The sequence below is a fragment of the Pristis pectinata genome, chromosome 14 (genome assembly GCF_009764475.1).
Source record: "Pristis pectinata isolate sPriPec2 chromosome 14, sPriPec2.1.pri, whole genome shotgun sequence".
NCBI lineage: Eukaryota > Metazoa > Chordata > Chondrichthyes > Rhinopristiformes > Pristidae > Pristis > Pristis pectinata.
The window spans coordinates 1901422-1920513 of record NC_067418.1 but is presented as its reverse complement, the minus strand read 5'-3'; the positions used below and the strand labels follow the sequence as shown (position 1 = coordinate 1920513).

At 50.7% G+C, this 19092-nt stretch overlaps 3 protein-coding genes and 1 long non-coding RNA gene across 4 annotated transcripts in view; 1 reads left to right on the top strand and 3 right to left on the bottom strand.

Annotated features, from left to right (window-relative positions):
• LOC127577597 (phosphatidylinositol N-acetylglucosaminyltransferase subunit Y-like) lies at positions 1–963 on the bottom strand. The gene has a single exon (XM_052028860.1). The coding sequence runs from the start codon at positions 961–963 to the stop codon at positions 745–747; it is 219 nt and encodes a 72-aa protein (XP_051884820.1). The 3' UTR covers positions 1–744.
• Positions 964–1028: 65 nt separating this feature from the next.
• On the bottom strand, positions 1029–3209 carry LOC127577950 (protein preY, mitochondrial-like). Its single transcript, XM_052029658.1, has 2 exons — positions 3013–3209; positions 1029–1196 (listed from the first exon to the last, which is right to left on the bottom strand). The coding sequence occupies exons 1-2, from the start codon at positions 3207–3209 to the stop codon at positions 1046–1048; spliced, it is 348 nt and encodes a 115-aa protein (XP_051885618.1). The 3' UTR covers positions 1029–1045.
• Positions 3210–9396: 6187 nt separating this feature from the next.
• On the bottom strand, positions 9397–17171 carry LOC127577598 (uncharacterized). The gene is made up of 3 exons (XR_007957398.1): positions 17028–17171; positions 15740–15831; positions 9397–9623 (listed from the first exon to the last, which is right to left on the bottom strand). It is a non-coding gene; the product is annotated as an uncharacterized LOC127577598 (long non-coding RNA).
• Positions 16783–19092, top strand: part of LOC127577593 (polypeptide N-acetylgalactosaminyltransferase 18-like) — an 88210-nt gene continuing 85900 nt past the window's right edge. The window contains exon 1 of the mRNA XM_052028853.1: positions 16783–17142. Coding sequence (XP_051884813.1) covers positions 16920–17142 — 223 coding nt within the window. The 5' untranslated portion in view covers positions 16783–16919. The remainder of the gene's footprint in view (positions 17143–19092) is intronic.

Below are 19092 nucleotides of genomic sequence, written 5' to 3'. Positions count from 1 at the left end.
TTATTGCTTCAAACTGTTTTATTTAACTGCTAACACTGCAAACAGGAACAAGTGTGACGTCGGAACATTACAGCCATTCACTGCCTGTGACGGTTGGTCACAAAGTCATTGGTCAGTGACCACAGGCTGCCTCGTGACGACCAGTCGGGGAACGCGATCTGGTATCACACCTCAGGACATTCCAGAGTGCTCTATCGGCAACGACCTGTGCTGGGAATTGTGCAGAGCAAGATCCCACAAAGAGTAATGTGACAAAGATCAGATCACTGGTTCTGGTGGTTTGCTGAGGGATAAGCATTAACCCCAGGGGCAGTGGGAGTAGGACTCCCCTGCTCTTCCACGGCCTTGGCACTGAGAAGGGATTTAGGAACTCCCCCTCAGTACTGCCAGCCTCGATCATGGGGCTTGAATCCATCACACATGGATTCAGGGCCATTACTGCCAGCAGAGAGCAGGGAGTAACGCCGGTCACGCAGGGGGTTGAACACACAACCATCCGACTGAGAGTAATGTTTGCAGGACCACGAGAAACCAGACACCGCAACTGAAGTCAAAGCAATAAATATTGGGAACACAACGCAGATGAACAACTACCCAAAGCACCCATTAACCAAGGATGTTGTTAACACCGACAACATGCACCCAAAGGGTTAAGTGTTTCAAACCAATGGAAAACCTTGTCACTGAAACATTTCACCTGCAGGGCTGAAGTTTGTGAACAAGTCCAAGAGTTTTACGCGGGGACTAGTTGTGCCTGAAGAGTTTAATCCCCATCCAGTTCCACAGGTGGAAGAACACGTAGACGGGAATGGTGATAGGCAGCAGCAAGCTGTAGAAGCAGACACTGGCAGCACTGGTACAACCCTGCGGAAAGTCCTCATCAAACGTTGCCGAATACAGCAGCCCGGCGAGAGACAGCAGGGGCACCAGGACAGTTAGGGTCGACAGGTGGACTGCCATCATCGTACAGGGTGCTGAGTAAATAAAACACACAGATCGCAGTCTCCCCGAGTCTTCCCCCCCCCCCCCCCCCCCGGTACCCCCTTCACTGCTGGGAACTTTCTTCCTCCTTGCTGCCGTCTTCACTTTTCCGAATTAACCTGGCCTCCTGTGGGATCATGTTGGGAATGCCGTCGATGATCGGATAGGCTATCCCTAGTTCGTCATTGATCAGCTGATTGGTGGACTCCTCGTACCTGCAGATGTGGATTTGAAAAGCAGATTTGTAACGGACAGAAGTGACCCTTCAATCCTCAGTGTAAACACGGATCAGCCGTGCTTTTCAAACATTCCCAAAAACCTTAACACTTAATAAAGGAGGAAATTAAAGAAAAACCCACTGTAGAAGACTGGCGACGGATACAGCGTGATATAGATCAGCTGCAGATGTGGGCAGAGAAATGGCAAATGGAGTTTAACCCGGATAAATGTGAAGTGTTGCACCTTGGTAGGACTAATGTCAAGAGGCAGTACACTCTTCAGGGCAAGACCCTTAATAGTGTTGAAGAGCAGAGAGACCCTGGGGTGCAAGTCCATGACTCATTGAAAGTGGCTACACAGGTAGACAGGGTGGTTAAGAAGGCTTATGGAATGCTTGCATTTATTAATTGAGGTATTGAGTACAGGAGTCAAGAAGTTATGATGCATCTCTATAGAACTCTGGTTAGGCCGCATTTAGAGTATTGCGTGCAATTCTGGTCACCTCACTACAGGAAGGATGTCGAGGCTTTGGCGAGGGCACAGAGGAGGTTTACTAGGATGCTGCCTGGATTAGAGGGCATGTGCTATCAGGAGTGGCTGGACAAACTTGGGCTCTTTTCTCTGGAGCAGCAGAGGCTGAGGGGTGACCTGATAGAGGTGTGCAAGATTATGAGGCATAGATAGGGTAGATAGTCAAAATCTTTCTTCCATTATAGGAATATCAGAAAGGAGAGAACAGAGGTGTACAGTGAAAGGAAGGAGTTTTAAAGGGGATCCGAGAGTTTTTTTTTGTCACACAGAGAGCGGTTGATATCTGGAACTCGCTGCCAGAGGTGGCGGTAGAATCAGATACAGTCACTATGTTTAAGAGGCATTTGGACAGCCATAGGATATGGACCAAATTCAGGCAAATGGGAATTTAGATGGGCAAAAAGGTCAGCACAGATATTGTGGGCCAAAGGGCCCGTTTCTTTGACTTTGGGTTGAAAAACAAAAACTGCAGATGCTAAAAATCTGAAGCAAAAACACCAGAAACATTCAGCAGGTCGGGCAGCAGCTGCAGAGAGAGGAAAACAAAACCAATGCCCCAGGCTGTCAACCACCCAACAACATGCGAAGTCGACCCAAAACACTCCCCCTCTCCACAGACACCACCTGACCCACTGGTAATGAAAGGAGCTCTGGAAATGTATATTCCTTCTAACATTTAACAAGATCAGTAACGAGCAATGAGATCGACACCCGACCAGCACAACTCAAAGTCTCTGTGACATCCTCCTCCCTCATCTGATTAGCTTCAACTCAGAGATTCCCCGGGTTCCTTCAAACTTTCCCTCTCCTCCCGTCACCACGTCCCAGAAACCCATCCTGATCCCAACTCTCACTGCAACCTCCCCATTCCTCTAGGCTCATCCACCCCAACCACCGACCCCACCCCGGCCACCCCCAGAATCTCCTCCATCCTTGCTGGCTGCCCCCTTGGTCCCTCCGAGCTCTCACTGATCCTCCCCTCTGTACAGAGCCAGATCGTTGCTCTCCTCCCCAAGGCACCACCTCAACCCATGACCTTCCTCACTGCCCTCTGACCCTACCCCTGACCTCCCCCACTGACCCACACTACCCTCTGACCCTCCCGACCTCACTCTATCCTCTGACCTTCCCCACCGACCCTCCCGACCTCACTCTGTCCTCTGACCTTCCCCACCGACCCTCCCGACCTCACTCTGTCCTCTGACCTTCCCCACTGACCCTATACTGCCCTCTGACCCACAAGCCATTTGACCTCCCCCCACCCCCCGCGGCCGGACGGACCTGAGGCGGCGCCGGGACAGCGGGCAGACCAGGCAGGCGAGCAGCTCGGGGTGGATGCGGCTGTCGGGGGGCGGCCCGTCCCCCGGGCCGGTGCCGGTGCCGGTGCCCCGCCCGCGGACCCCCCGCCCGAGCCCGGTCCCCCCGGTCCCCCCGGTCCCCCCGGTCCCGAACCGCAGCCGCGCCGCCGCCCTCAGCATCGCCCGGACTCACCGCCGCACTTCCGCTTCCGCATCCGGGACCCGCACTTAAAGGGACAGGCACCCCCGCCCCGGGGCAGGCCGTTCGGCCCCTCCCGCCGCGGCTGGCCCTGACCCTTCCCCCGCAGAACCGGATTCCCTCAGGGTCAGTCGGAGCCCCGGGAAACTCCGAGCGTTCACTGCCCCCAGTGACCACCCCCCCCACCCTGCCCCTGCCCCAAATCTGACCATGACCCTTCCCCTGACCATGACCCCTTCCCCGACCATGACCCTGCCCCTGACCATGACCCCTCCCCTGACCATGACCCCTCCCCTGACCATGACCCTGCCCCAACCATGACCCCTCCCCTGACCATGACCTCTCCCCTGACCATGACCCCTCCCCGACCATGACCACTCCCCTGAATCTGACCGACCCCTCCCCTGACCATGACCCTGCCCCAACCATGACCCCTCCCCTGACCATGACCCATCCCCGACCATGACCACTCCCCTGAATCTGACCGACCCCTCCCCTGACCATGACCCTGCCCCAACCATGACCCCTCCCCTGACCATGACCCCTCCCCGACCATGACCACTCCCCTGAATCTGACCGACCCCTCCCCTGACCATGACCCTTCCCCTGACCATGACCCCTCCCATTTTCCTTCCCCTGATCCCTCCAGCTCCGGGCTCTCCCACCTCTACTGAGATCTCAATGGTATTAATGTAGAATCAGAGTAAATGGGTCAGCACAGACCCAGTGGGCTGAAGGGCCTGTTTCCCGCTGGATCTCTATGAGGAGAGACTGGATAGGCTGAGATTCTCCCCTGAAGCAAAGAAGACTGTAGGGTGACCTTACTGAGGTTTATAAAATCATGAGGGGCAGAGATAAGGTGAATGCACACAGTCTTTTCCCGAGGGCTGGGGAATCGAGAACTGGAGGGCACAGGTCTAAGGTGAGAGGGAAGAGATTTAATAGGAACCTGAGGGGCAACTTTTTCACCCAGAGTGTGGCATGTATGTGGAACAAGCTGCCAGAGAAAGTGGTAGAGGCAGGTACAATTACAGTGTTTGAAAGATATTTAGGCAGGTACAGGGATAGGAAAGGTTTAGGGGGATATGGGCCAAACGCAGGCAAATGTGACTAGCTTCGATAGATAACTTGGTCGGCATGGATGAGTTGGGCTGAAGGGCCTGTTTCCGTGCTGTGTGGCTCTATGACTCAAATTTGAAACAAGTAGGTTCCATGGGAATGAGGGTTAAATTGGTCAAAGAAAATTGGGAAACCGGATTAAATAAAAAGTGGATGACAAATGGACGCAGGCAAACACTTAAGCAAAGAACAAACTGCTGGAGGAACTCAGTGGGTTGAGCAGCATCTGCGGAGGCAGAGAGGTGGTCAACGTTTCAGGTCGAGACCCTGCATCGAAGGTCCATCACCTGCAGCCCCCCTCATGTCTCCACAGGCAAATACTTGGACTTTTTCCCCTCAGATGAATGCAGATTCACTGAGAATTAAGAATATCTGTGTCAAGAAATATTATGTTAAGAAAGTATCTTAATCTCTCAATAACTCATTGGTAACTCACTGGATGCGGAGAGGATGTTTCCCCTGGCTGACGGGTCTAGGACCAGGGTCACGGTCTCGGAACGCTGTTTTGACTGAGATGTTGAGAGATCTCTTCACTGAGTGTGTGCTGAACCTTTGGAACTCTCTATCCCGATGGCTACGGAACCTCGGCCACTGAGTTCGTTTAAAACAGAGATCGATAAGTTTCTGGATACTGAGGGAATGAAGGGACGTGAGGATAGTACAGGAGCGGAGGTGGAAGATCAGCCGTGACCTGGGTGAATAGAGGAGAAGGCATCCCATTCAGAGTCTTGTATCTCAGTGGGATCACCACCTTCTTCTAGGTTCCTGTGTACTTAGAGATACTAGAGACTGCTGGACTCTGGAGCAACACACAATCTGCTGGAGGAACTCTGCAGGTCGAGCAGCATTTCTCGGGGGGAAAGGAATTGTTGATGTTTCAGGTCGAAGCCCTGCATCGGGACAGGTCATCCAGTGTGGAGTGTGTTGCTCCAGATTCCAGCTTCTCAGTCTCTTGTGCCTCTTGAGTTGAGAAGAATGAGGCACTAAAACGGACTTTTTTTTTGTTCTGATTGTGTTCTTTCTTGTAAAAATTGTGTTTAACTTATGTTTTTCTGTGAATGCTGCTTATCTGATGCTCTGTGCCTGTGATGCTGCTGCAAGTAAGTTTTTCACTGCACCTGTGCGCACATGGACTTATGCATCTAACAATAAACTCGACCTTGACTTTGACTTTGATCCCACTGAAGTACGTCCCGATTCAGAGTTTCAAACCAAGATGTTGACAGTTCCTTTGCCCCAACGGATGCTACTCGAGTTCCTCCAGCAGACTGTTTGTTGTAGTACCTGCATACTAGCTCCTCTTACTCAATCCCTCCTTCAGCACTTCCCACATCCCAGGAAGAGGCTTCGTGGGGACGTTATACTCCATCTGCATTATTGTTGGCCCCTTGTCCAAGCTGAGAGAGGAGGCAACGACGCTGGCAGATGGAGTATAATGTGGGAAAATGTGGGTTCGTCCACTTAGGTAGGAAAAACAGAAAGGCCTTAATTTAAATGGTGAGAGATTGGGAATCATTGGATTTCAAAGCAACCTGTCCTTGTATGCCAGTCACTGGAAGCTAACCTGCAGGTGCAGTGGGCAGTCAGGAAGGTAAATAACATGTTAGCCTTTATTGCAAGAATGTAAGGATGTTTGACTGCAGTTACACAGAGCCTTGGTGGGACTGTACCTGGAGTACTGTGTGACGTTTTTCTCTCCTGACCTATAAAAGGATGTACTTGTCACAGATGACCTGAAACACTCTCACTCTCTGTCTCTCTCCACAGATGCTGCCTGACCTGCTGAGTGTTCCCAGCATTTTCTGCTTTTATTTCAGATTTACAGCATTTGCAGTTATTTGATTTTCGAAGATCAATAGATTTCTGGATATTGAAAGAATCGAGGGATACAGTGCAGGAAAACGGTGTTTGAGGTTGAGGAGCAGTGCAGGGATTTTGGGAAATTCCAAATTATAATTGAATCAGAATCAGGTTTATTATCACTGACAGATGTCGTGAAATGTGTTGTTTTGCAGCAGCAGTACAGTGCAAGACATAAAATTACTATAAGTTACAAAAATAAATAAATAGTGCAAAAGAGGAATAACGAGGTAGTGTTCATGGGTTCATGGACCGCCGTACATCTGTAGAAATTTACAGGAGTCCTTGGTGACGTACCAAATCTCAAACTCCCAATGAAGTAGAGCTGCTGGTGTGCCACCTTTGTGATTGCATCAATGTGTTGAGCCCAGGATAGATCCTCTGAGATGTTGACACCCAGGAACTTGAAGCTGCTCACCCTTTCCACCGCTGACCCCTCAATGAGGACTGGTGTGTGTTCTCCTGACTTCTCCTTCCTGAAGTCCACAATCAGTTCCTTGGTCTTGCTGACGTTGAGTGCGAGGTTGTTGTTGCGACACCACTCAACCAGCCCATCTACCTCACTCCTGTACACCTCCTCATCGCCACCTGAGATTCTACCAACAACAGTGGTGTCATCGGTGAATTTATAGATGGTGTTTGAGGTGTGCTTAGCCACACAGTCATGAGTGTAGAGAGAGTAGAGCAGTGGGCTAATCACGTATCCTTGAGATGCGCCTGTGTTGATTGTCAGTGAGGAGATTACAAGAAACTGCAGAAAATCTGAGCAACAAACAATCTGATGCAGGGTTTTGACCCGAAACATTGACGATTCCTTTCCTCTTACAGATGCTGCTCGACCCACCGAGTTCCTCGACCAGTCCGTTTGTTACTCTGAATTATAATTGACCTACCTTCAGCTGCCTGGGCCCTGACCCCAGGAATTCCCTCGCACATCTTCTGCCTCCCCTCCCTCTTAAAACTCCCCCTTTGTCTGAGCTTCAGGTCACCTTTTCTTTGAATATGCTTGTTGGTTGTAATAAATTGTAGGGGCTACGTGAATAGATGTTGTTGTTCTTGGGAGAGGCAGTGCCAGCAGGTGGTGCTCCAGGACTGAACCAGCCCCAGACTGACTGGCTGGCTGCCCTACAGCCCAATCCCAAGATTCCCCGACTTTTCCTTCTATGGATCCAGAGCGTTGCAGAGCAGTAACCAAACACCCAGACAAGCCGTGGAAGCCTGTCCTGTGCTGATTGGCCCACTTACTGAATCTTGCTAAAAATGGTATTCACAGGGTGAGAGGTTTGGGCAAGGACTGTACCCCCCTGACGTTGCACGAAGCTCCCTCTGATCACCGTGGAGCAGTTATCGGCAGTGTTCGATTTATTTCTCAACTTATTCCTCAACCAACATCACTAAATAAAAATGGAGGGTGAAAGTGTCAAATATTAGAGGGCATAGGTTCAAGGTGAGAGAGGGAAAGTGTGCACAGAACACAGAACTGTACAGCACAGGAACAGGCCCTTCAGCCCACAATGTTGTTCCGAACTAATTAAACTAGCAATTAGATGCATAACTAAACTAATCCCTTCCACCCACACAGTCCACCTCCGTCCATTCTCTGCACACCCATGGGCCTGTCTAAGAAGCTCTTGAACGCCTCTATCGTATCTGCCTCCACCCCCACTCCCTGGCAGCACGTTCCAGGCACCCACCACTCTCTGTGTAAAAACTTGCCCCACACATCTCCTCTGAACTTACCGCCTCTCACCTGAAATTTATATCCTCTGGTGTTAGACATTTTGACTCTGGGAGAAGGATACCGGCTGTCTATCTCTGCCTCTCGTAATCTTATAAACTTCTATCAGGTCTCCCCTCAGCCTCCACCGCTCCAGAGAAAACAACCCAAGTTTGTCCAACCTCTCCTTATAGCTCATGCCCCCTGATCCAGGCAGCATCCTGGTGAACCTCTTCTGCACCCTAAAGGAGATTTATGAGGCAAGTTTTTTTTACACAGAGAGTGGTGGTGCCTGGAACGGGGCTGCCAGGGGAGGTGGTGGAGGCAGATACGATAGTGGTGTTTAAGAGACATTTAGACAGACACATGAACAGGCAGGAATAGAGGGAGATGGACCATGTGCAGGCAGATGGGATTAGTTTAAATAAGCATCATGGTCGGCACAGACACGGTGGGCCGAAGGGCCTGTTCCTGTGCTGTTCTGGTCCCTGTTTCATTGTATTTCTAATCTCCTCTGTGAGCAGAAGTATCTCTACGTTGAACCTGTCAGACCACCCTACAGGCTGCTAGCAGTCATGGTGAGGGCGATTTTGAAAGAACGATTTGCTTTCGTACAGAAACCTTTCAGCCCTCGGGACTCCTGAACAAACACCACAGCCGATGGAAACAAACGCAGAGCCACGTTGGGCACAGTGCCATGACTGGTAGACTCTCTGCCTCACAGCTCTAGACACCCAGGTTCAATCCTGACCTCTGGTGTTGTCTGTGTGGAGTTTGCACGTTCTCCCCGTGACCGCGTGTTCCCCCCGGGCGCTCTGGTTTTCTCCCACATCCCAGAGTTTGGTGAGTTCATTGGCCGCTCTAAATTACCCCCAGTGTGTGGGTGAGGGGTAGAATCTGGGGGGAAATTGATGGGAATGTGGGGAGAATAAGGAATGTAGGATTAGTATAAATGGATGGTTGATGGTCGGTGTGGATTCGATGGGCTGAAGGGTCAGTTTCCATGCTGTGACTCTCCAGCTCAATGACTGAGATAAATGACTTCTCTGTCTCATTTAGTAACACTGATTGGGGGGTAAATATAACTCCAGGGAGAGTGGGGAGAACTCCCCAGATCAGTAATGGAATGGTGGTCATGGGAATCTTTCCTATCCCCCGGGAGAGCTGACAGGACCAGAGTATCAAACCTCATCCGAAAGGTGTCACCTCTGACACTGCAGCTGTCTCAGTAAATTAGCTGTCACATTACATCAGTAGGTGTGCCTCAGATAGTACGCCACAGCCTTTTGAGGGATCCAGAGAAGATGCCAACTTCTTTCCTTCCCGGAGTACAGAATTTATTTGGAAAGGAATGAAATTACAAACTTCCCACAGAGCTACAGATTAATCAGCTATCTCCTTGTTGTGTTTTAATAAGTGTTTATTTTTGCAATAATTTATCTTATCCCATGAATACTTTCATATTTCCCGACTTGCATCAAGAGGTCACCTCCCTGTTGGTGATTTGCATCACACTGTGTAAGGGAGGAAGGTGATTTGCCACCCTCTGTTGATGTAGAGAATGTGACATTTGAAGCATACGTCTCCCCAGGGAATTCAAAGAGAATATGGATGTATGTACCGAACTCTGGAGCACGCAGTGGAGATATCAGCCCAGATACTGCACTGGAGTTCTGCAGGGACTCTGAGCTCCCTCGATCTGTATTAACAACAGACATACAACCAGAATGAATTTTTAACACACAGCAGCCCATCACCAACTACAATCAACGGTAAATGCTCCACAGCTGGTCTCAGGAGTCAGGAACATGAATGTGACCATTACCACAAAACAGATGAGAGATAAGATATCTTTGTTAGTCACATACATAGAAACACACAGTGAGATACAGGGGTCCAGCAGTTCTTGTTTACTTTTGTTTCTGAGATCATCACTTCTATTGAAGTCAATGTGAATTCACTCCCAAGTACAGCACTCCAGCGCCGGGTGTGGCTGTGGCAACAGGGTGGTTCTCCTACCTCTGAGTCAGATCGGGGGTTCAAGCCTCAGGGTAGATACCTGAACTCACAAATGTAGGCTGACACTTCGAGGAATTACTGAGGGAATACCACCCCTCCCAAAGTGTGACCCTGCCTCAATACCGCCCCTTTTTTTGTGTATAAAACATTTATTAGTTAAAAGCACTACAAAAGACTACAAATATCAAATGTAGACATCCAATACAGAAAGGATCATCTAATCAACTACATAACTTCAGAGATTGTTGTAAACTGACACCCGTGGAAGCACACACACGTCACTACGTCCGGTACCGCAACACTCAATATTTCATGTCAAAATCGTATTGGTGTCGTCCACGACGCACGCTATCTCTCGAGGAGCCCACCGGGCGCAGAACTCAGCCAGGGCGCCCGCGGAGACCACGTGCTCCCTCTCCAAAGACACCCGCGCGCGCACGTAAGCACGGAAGACGGGCAGGCAGGCCGACCGGCCAGTACCCTCGGCCACCTCAGTACTGCCCCTCCCGCAGTGTGACCCCTCCCCCAGTACCATCCCTCCCACAGTGCGACCCTCCCTCAGTACCACCCCTCCCACAGTGCGACCCTCCCTCAGTACTGTCCCTCCCACAGTCGTGCTGGGAGGAGTATCAGACCCCAAAACTTGCACCCCTCCCCAGGTCCACGTGATGCCTCACCCCAGAGGCAGATCCCTCTCAACCCTCAAATAACAACCAATAATCTTACACCTTGTTGGTGCTTTCGTGGCAAAACTAAAACCCTGCAGATGCTAGGAGTCTGAAATAAAGATAAAAAGTACTGGAAACACTCGGCATCTGTGGAGAGAGGAACAGAGTTAATGAAAACCACTGCAGAATTAGCAAAAGTTGGAAATTGAACACACCAGAAGTTATGGATAAAGGATAGGGGTAGAAATCGAAGGGAGTGTCTGTTACAGGGTGGGGACGGATAGACTGGACACCTGGGAGAGGCAGAGATGGTTAATCATAACTGGGCTGTCTCTTGAAGGTGTAAACAAAATCAGGTTTATTATCACTGACTTATATGAGGTGAAATGTGTTGTTTTGCGGCAGCAGTACAGTGCAAAGACATAAAATTACCATAAATTACAAAAATAAATAAATAGTGCAAAGGAGGAATAACGAGGTAGTGTTCATGGGTTCATGGACCGTTCAGAAATCTGATGGCGGAGGGGAAGAAGCTGCTCCTGAATCGTTGAGTGTGGGTCTTCAGGCTCCTGTACCTCCTCCCCGATGGTAGTAACGAGAAGAGGGCATGTCCTGGGTGGTGAGGGTCCTCAGTGACAGATGCCACCTTCTTGAGGAGATGAGTGGGGGCAGAAGGGAGGGAAATCGGTGCTCGGACAGCAAGGTACAGATACAGCGGTCGTTGAAACTGAAATCAGGAATGCTGGAAGTATCCAACGCGTTAGGAAGCAATATTTGGGTGAGAAAAGCAGTTAACATTACAGGTTGATCTTTCATCAGCTGGAGTTTAGGAGAATGAGTGGTGATCTTATTGAAACCTATCGACAGGGTGGATGCCAAGAGAATTGTTATGACTGTCACATTTACCGAGGTGCAGCGAAAAACTTTGTTTTGCATGCCGTCCATACAGATCGTTTCATCATGTCAGTGCATCAAGGAAGTACAGGGGAAAACAATAACAGAATGCCGAATATATTGAGATTTATAATAGTAGAACAATTATAATAGATGTAGTGAGTACATCTGCGGAGAGCAGCTCGCAAACACTCACCACGTTCCAGCACCATCTTGGGAAGCACGGTTCCTCCCCTGGGGGGATCCAGAACCCGGGGAACAGTTTCAGAAACGGGTGTTGCCTGTTTAAGATGGAGATGAGGAATTTCTTTTCTCAAAGGGGATTCTGTACCTCAGCGAACTGTGGAGGTCTCCTCAGTGAATATATTCAGGGTGGAGACTGACAGACATTTAAACTGCTGGGGAGTCAGGTGTATGGGGAGGGTGGTGTTGAGGCCAACGTTGGGTCAGTCCTGATGGGGCAGGCTCAAGCAGTGGGGGTGACCTCTTCCTGCCCCTGCTATGTTCTTGTCTTCCTCTGTTCCCACTGTCACGGAGCGAAAACTCCTCCCAGATAAAGCAGCAATTCACCTGTACTCACGGTGCTGAAAACGTTATCTCCTCGACACCGGGGAAACCGACTGCAGATGGGGAGGTCACTTTGCGGAGTTCTGTTCACTCTGAGCTTCACTGTAATTCTCCATCCCACTACCTCTCTGCCCTCTTGGACTACTCCAACAACACCCAACAGAAGCTCAAACAACACCTCAACTTGGGACTGGACACACCTTCTGAGCCTCAGGAGTGACCCTGCACTCACCAACCTCAGATAACCAGCATTTCCAGTTTGTGTCAGTCCTGACCGAAGCTGCATACTTTGTCTTCCCCTTCAGCCCAGGGATCACCCAGTGACCCCTCCCTGCACTGCCTCCAAGGCAGGCACATCCTTCCTCGAGTACGGAGACCAAATCAACACACAGCACTCCAGGTGTGGTCTCACCAGCACCCCGTGAACTTGGATCAAAACCTCCCAATTTTTTTACTCTGTACCCGTTGCAATAAAGGTCAACGTTCCATTAATCTTCCCGTTACCTGCTGTGCCTGAAAACTCACCTTTTGTGTTTCATGTACCCCCAGATCCATTGGTTCTTCAACATTTTATGGTCTCACTCCATTTAAATAATCATTTGTTTTTTTATTCTTCCTTCCAAAGTGGAGAACCTCACCTTTTCCCAAATTATCCTCCATCCCCCGGCCATTCTCTGAACCTACCTCTACTCCTCCACAGGCTTGTTGTATCTTCACAACTTGCCGTGGTATCATTAACAAATTCGGCAACAGTACACTCAATCCTTCCATCAGGCCATTGATGCAGCTTGTAAACAGCTGGGACCCCGGTGCCTGATCCCCGGCAACCCGTGGAGGTAACCGGGCAGGTTCTGCATCTACTGCGGTTGTGGGGGAGAGCACCAAGAGAAGGGGGGGTGGCTGCTGGTGGAGTCAGGAGGGAACGGTCCCTCTGGGGTGCTGAAGGGGGAGGGAGGGGAGGGGAAGATGTGTCCGATAGTGGAATCTTGTTGAAGGTGAGGAAGATTATTGATCTTGGAGCTGGTAGGGTGGAAGTCAAGGGTCAGGGAAGCCCCTCCTTGCTGGGTGAGGGGGGAGAGAGGGTGAGAGCATAAGGGTGGGAAACGGGGGAGACTGGTGACATTGCCTGACCTGCTGAGAATCTCCACTCTTTCTGTGTTAGTTTACCTCAGGGGCAAAAGTCTTATTGTTAATTCTGCAGTTGGGTAATACCCCATTGACGGGTCTCTAACCCTATCTCCCACTAACCAGTGACCCTGAAATCTCCCATCAATATCACCCCAAAGGCCAGTCACACAGTGTCCATCAACAGGGTAACTCTATTTTGCCAATTAGAAATCTTTCTCTAGTTATATAACGAGGGGAAGGCAGAAACAGGGAGGGTTGTGCACATCACATGATGGTTCCAGTAGTGTAGAGCCATTCCTCCTAGCTCTATGGAAGAGTAATCAGCTGGACCCACTCCCTCACCCTCTACCTCTCAGACACTCACCCAGCTCTCCCTCCACCCTTCCCTGGTAGTACAGTCCCAAGCCCAACTACTCACTGCAGAAATCTGTTTTCTCTCATGACACTTAGATCTTTAGCCAATCACCTTCACTCCATGTCCCGTTTCTTGACCTCTCTGTGTGTGAGAACAGTCTCTCTCCATCCACCTTGTCTATGCCCCTCACGGTTATTAAAAACTTCCATTAAATCTCCTCACAGTCGCTCTATTGGAAGAGACAGTGGTGAAGGCAGCACCTGGCATGACTGCCTTCAGAGGTCAGGGCAGAGAATACTCCGATGTTGCAAGAACACTGGTTGGACCACACGGAGTATTATACGCAGTTCTGGCCACCGTACTGTAGGAACAACGGGATTGGGCTGAAGAGAGTGATGCTGTCGGGACTGGAGGACTTTAGTTCTGGGCAGAAATTGGAAGGGCTGGACTTGTAGCTCCTGGAGCGAAGGAAGCTGACGGGTGACCTGACAGAGGTGTCTAAGATTATGAGGGCTAGATACAGTAGATAGTCAAAATCCTTTTCCCATGGTAGGGATATCAAAACAAAAGAGGCCATAGGTCTAAGGTGAGAGGAAGGAGATTTAAAGGGCATCTGAGGAGTAAGTTATTTTACACAGAGAGTGGGTGATATCTGGAGCTCACTGCCGGAGGAGGGGGTGGAATCGCATACTGTCACTGCAGTTACAAGGCATTTAGACACACACCTAAATAGGCAAGGCAGAGACGGATACGGTCCTAATGTGGGCAAATGGGATTGGTGTATATGGGTATGGACATGGTGGTCTGAAGGGCCCATTTTTGTGCTGTATGACTGACTTTAGAATGATGCCAGCTTTTCCAATCCATGTACAGAACTATTGGTATTGGTATATTATTGTCACTTGTACCGAGGTACAGTGAAAAACTTGTCTTGCACACCGATTGTACAGATCAAATCATTACACAGTGCAGTTACATTGAGATAGTACAGAGTGCATTGATGTAGTACAGGTAAGAACAATAACAGTACAGAGTAAAGTGTCACAGCTACAGAGAAAGTGCAGTGCAATAAGGTGCGAGATCACAACAAGGTAGATCGTGAGGTCAGAGTCCATCTCATTGTTTAAGGGAACCGTTCAATAGTCTTATCACAGTGGGGTAGAAGCTGTCCTTAAGTCTGCTGGTACGTGCCCTTAGCCACCTGTATCTTCTACCTGATGGGAGAGGGGAGAAGAGAGAATGACCCAGGTGGGTGGGGTCCTTGATTATGCTGGCTGCTACACCAAGGCAGTGAGAAGTATAGACAGAGTCCACGGAGGGGAGGCTGGTTTCCGTGATGCACTGGGCTATGTCCACAACTCTCTGCAGTTTCTTGCGGTCCCGGCCAGAGCAGTTGCCGTACCAAACCGTGATACATCCAGATAGGATGCTTTCTATCATGCATCGATAAAAGTTGGTGAGTGTCAAAGAGGACATCCCAAATTTCTTTAGCCACCGAGGAAGTAGAGGCGCTGGTGAGCTTTCTTGGCTGTGGCATTGGGAAACCTCTTCTGCACCCACTCTAAGACCTACGTCGCCCCCAGAATTTAGTGCCCAGAACTGGGCCCTGTGATCTATTTGTGGCTGGGTCAATGTTTTACAAAGGTTCACCACGACTTCCTTGCTCTTGTATCCCCATGCCTCTGTTTATAAAACCCAGGATCCTATCTAGAATCAAACATTCTGCTGGTCTGAGGAACTCAGCTGGTCAGGCAGCATCTGTGGGAGGGAAGGAACTGTCGACATTTCAGGTCAAATCCCTGGATCAGGACAGATGCATCACTAAGGACCCTCACCACCCGGGACATGCTTTCTTCTCATTACTACCATCGGGGAGGAGGTACAGGAGCCTGAAGACCCACACTCAACGATTCAGGAACAGCTTCTTCCCCTCCGCCATCAGATTTCTGAACGGTCCATGAACCCATGAACACTCCCTCGTTATTCCATTTTTGTTCTGCACTATTTAATTTTGTAATTTATAGATTATGCCTTTGCACTGTACTGCTGCCGCAAAACAACACATTTTACAACATAGGTCAGAGATAATAAACCTGATTTTGATTCTGATGCAGGGTTTTTAATCCGAAACATCAACAATTACTTTCTCTCCCCCCTCCCCCCCCCCCCCCGATGCTGCTTGACCTGCTGAGTTCCTCCAGCGGTTTGTTTGTTGCTCCAGCATCTGCAGTCTCTTGTGTCTCCTGTCCAGAAACACTCATCGGGTCAGGCAGCATCTGGAGAGTGAGAGAGAGAGTGAGAGAGAGAGAGCGCTAAATTTTCAGGTCAAAACCCTCTTGTCAGAATGAGGCAATTTTTGACCAATTTTTGTTTTAAGATTAGTTCACATGCCTGTTTTCTAACATTTCCCAGTTCTGATGAAGGGTCTTCAACCTGAAATGTCAAGTCTGTGTCCCTCTCCACAGATGCTGTCTGACCTGTTGAGTGTTTCCTGAATTTTCTGCTTTTCAGATTTCCAATGGCTGCAGTATTTTGCTTTAGGATTTCACTCTCCTGCCACTTCCAAAGGTTGATGTGGACCCCCAGATCTCTGTTCTCCACCACCCTGCCTCCCCCCTGCCCCCCCCCCCCCCCCCCCCCCGGTATTCCCACCAAAACACACATTACATTTTCTGCATTAAATTTCATCTGCCCCCTTGACTGCCCAAGAAATTGATCAAAAATCGTCTTCATACAATATTGAGAATATTGTTGGTGCCTGAAGTAGATCCTCACAGTCATTGAGCCCATTCAGCCCATCAGTACTGCCCCTCCCACAGTGGCGCTCCCTCAGTACCGACCCCCAACAGTGGCGCTCCCTCAGTACTGGCCCCCCCACCCACAGTGGCGCTCCCTCAGTACAGCCCCCCCAACAGTGGCGCTCCCTCAGTACTGACCCCAACGTCCCACCCTCCGTCCCCCCACAGTGGCGCTCCCTCAGTACAGCCCCCCCCCAACAGTGGCGCTCCCTCAGTACCGCTCCCCCCACAGTGGCGCTCCCTCAGTACAGCCCCCCCCAACAGTGGCGCTCCCTCAGTACCGCTCCCCCCACAGGCGCTCCCTCAGCCCGGTGGTGCGGGGGTGTTGGGGACGGGACGGGCGCTACGCAGACGCTGCCGCACCGGGTCGGGGGAAGTGGTTCACCCGGCCCGCAGATGGAGCCCGTTAACCGGCCGCAGGGAGGGAGGGAGCCCGGCGGCCGGCTCCGCACCGAGCCCGGGACCCCCGCCCTCGCCCCCGCCTCCCTGCCGGGACACGTCGGCGCGGATCGGCCGGAGCGGCGGCGGGTCCGGAGCGGAGCGGCTGCGGATCCGCACCCGGCGGCATGGCGCACCGCTGCAGGAAGGGTGGCTCGCTGCTCGGCAGCTGCGTGATCCTGGGCGCCCTCACCAACCTCCTCTGCCTCCTCTACGTCGCCTGGGTCACCACCTACCTCAAGGTGCAGCCTCCCATGGCCGAGCAGCCGCTGGGGCAGGAGGGCAGCGAGAGCCGGAGGCTGCAGGACAGGCTGGAGCGGTTGGAGGTCCTCGTCAGGCAGCACCTGGAAGGTAAGAGCTGGGAACCCAGTGGGGTGTGACTGGTAGCACACCCCTACCCCACAGCCTGTCCCCCCCCTTCACCCAGCCCCAGGGAGTGGGGTGTGACTGGTACCCCTACCCCACAGTCACTTCCCCTTTCCACCTGATCTGCCGACTGTTTCCAGGATTTCAGAATCGGGTTTATTGTCACTGACCTACAGGACGTGAAATTTGTTGTTTTGTGGCAGCAGTGCAGTGCATTCTCTAAATCTCTAAATTACAAAATAAATAAATAGTGCAAAAGAGGAATAACTATTGTTCATGGGTTCATGGACCGTTCAGAAATCTGATGGCGGAGGGGAAGAAGCTGTTCCTGAAGCGTTGAGTGTGGGTCTTCAGGCTCCTGCACCTCCTCCCCGATGGTAGTAACGAGAAGAGGGCATGTCCCGGGTGGTGAGGGTCCTTAGTGATGGATGCCGCCTTCTTGAGGCACTGCCTCTTGAAGGTGTCCTCGATGGTGGGAGGGTTGTGTCCGTGATGGAGCTGGCTGAGTCTACAACCCTCTGCAGCCTCTTGTGATTCTGTGCATTGGAGCCTCCATACCAGGTGGTGATGTAAGAGTGGTGACGTACCAAATCTCCTCGAACTCCTGACAAAGTAGAGCCACTGGCGTGCCTTCTTCGTGATTGCATCAATGTGTTGGCCTCAGGAATAGATCCTCTGAGACGCTGACGCCCAGGAACTTGCTTTGATTTCCCATCTTTGCCTTATTTTGTTCTACTTTTCTCAGGGTAGAAATGTCAAGAACCAGAGGATGTGAATTTCAGGTGAGAGGGGGAAAGTTTAAAGGAGGTGTGCCGGGCAAGTTTTGTTTTACAGAGTGGTGGGTGCCAGGAACGTGCTGCCAGGGCTAGTGGGGGAGGCAGATACAAGGGGCTGTTGGACACATGGATGTGCAGGGAATGGAGGGATTAGTTTAATTCAGGATTGTGTTTGGAGCAGACATCATGGGCAGAAAGGCCTGTTCCTGTGCTGTTGAGGTACATGCTGAGGTTTGGTATCAATTAAACCACTCCCTGGGGCTGGATGAAGAGGGGGACTGACTGAGGGCTGTGTTATTTGGGGAACTGTTTCTGTTTAAAGCACTCTGCAGTATCAGCCAACGAGGGCCTTCACTTTCCCCATGGTGTCCTGGGATGGGCGACGGATACAGGTCCCTCCAGCGATGCCTGACAATCGGATGGGTTCCGTTTGTGTGGATCCTGCCCTTTGGTGATTTATGGATCTCGGGGTGCCCTGAGACTGCTCTTCTCCCGGTATTCCAAGTTCAGGCAGTACCAGAGGGCTTGGAGAGTGTCAGGAAACACTGAGCTCAAGAAGTGTCACGGTTTTCACCCGAGGGGAGTTGAGAACAGAAATAGGAGCAACTCACCTTGAGCCTGCTCTGTGAGAGTTCAGCTGATAGAACGTGGAACAGGACAGCACAGGAACAGGCCCTTCGGCCCACCTTGTCTGTGCTGGACATGATGCCAATCTTAACTGACCCCATCTGCGTGCACATGTTCCATATCTCCCCATTCCCCACCTGTTCATGTATCTGAATAAATGCCCCTTAAACATTGCTATTGTATCTGCCTCCACCCCCATCCCTGGCAGCCCGTTCCAGGCACTCTGTGTAAAACTTGCCTCATACGTTTCCTTTAAACTTTCCCCCCTCACCCCAAACCTATGTCCGCTAGTATTTGACATTTCTACTCTGACGTCTACCCTGTCTCTGCCCCTTGTTACTGAATTCCCCCAATAACCTGTGACCCCAAAATTGACATTTACTGTAACAGTAACATCCTTGTGAATGTGATCCTGAGCCCTGTTTAGACCCAGGCAGGGTTTGGATGGAGTGAATTACAACATTTAAAAGACATTTGGACAGGTACATGGATGAGATGAGATGAGATTTCTTTATTAGTCACATGTATATCG

Excerpts from the sequence above, each read along its gene's own strand:
- LOC127577597 (XM_052028860.1), bottom strand. The coding sequence starts at position 963 with ATGATGGCAGTCCACCTGTCGACCCTAACTGTCCTGGTGCCCCTGCTG.
- LOC127577950 (XM_052029658.1), bottom strand. The coding sequence starts at position 3,209 with ATGCTGAGGGCGGCGGCGCGGCTGCGGTTCGGGACCGGGGGGACCGGG. Across the intron at positions 1,197-3,012 it reads CTGTCCCGGCGCCGCCTCAG|GTACGAGGAGTCCACCAATC; the intron begins GTCCGTCCGGCC and ends CCACATCTGCAG.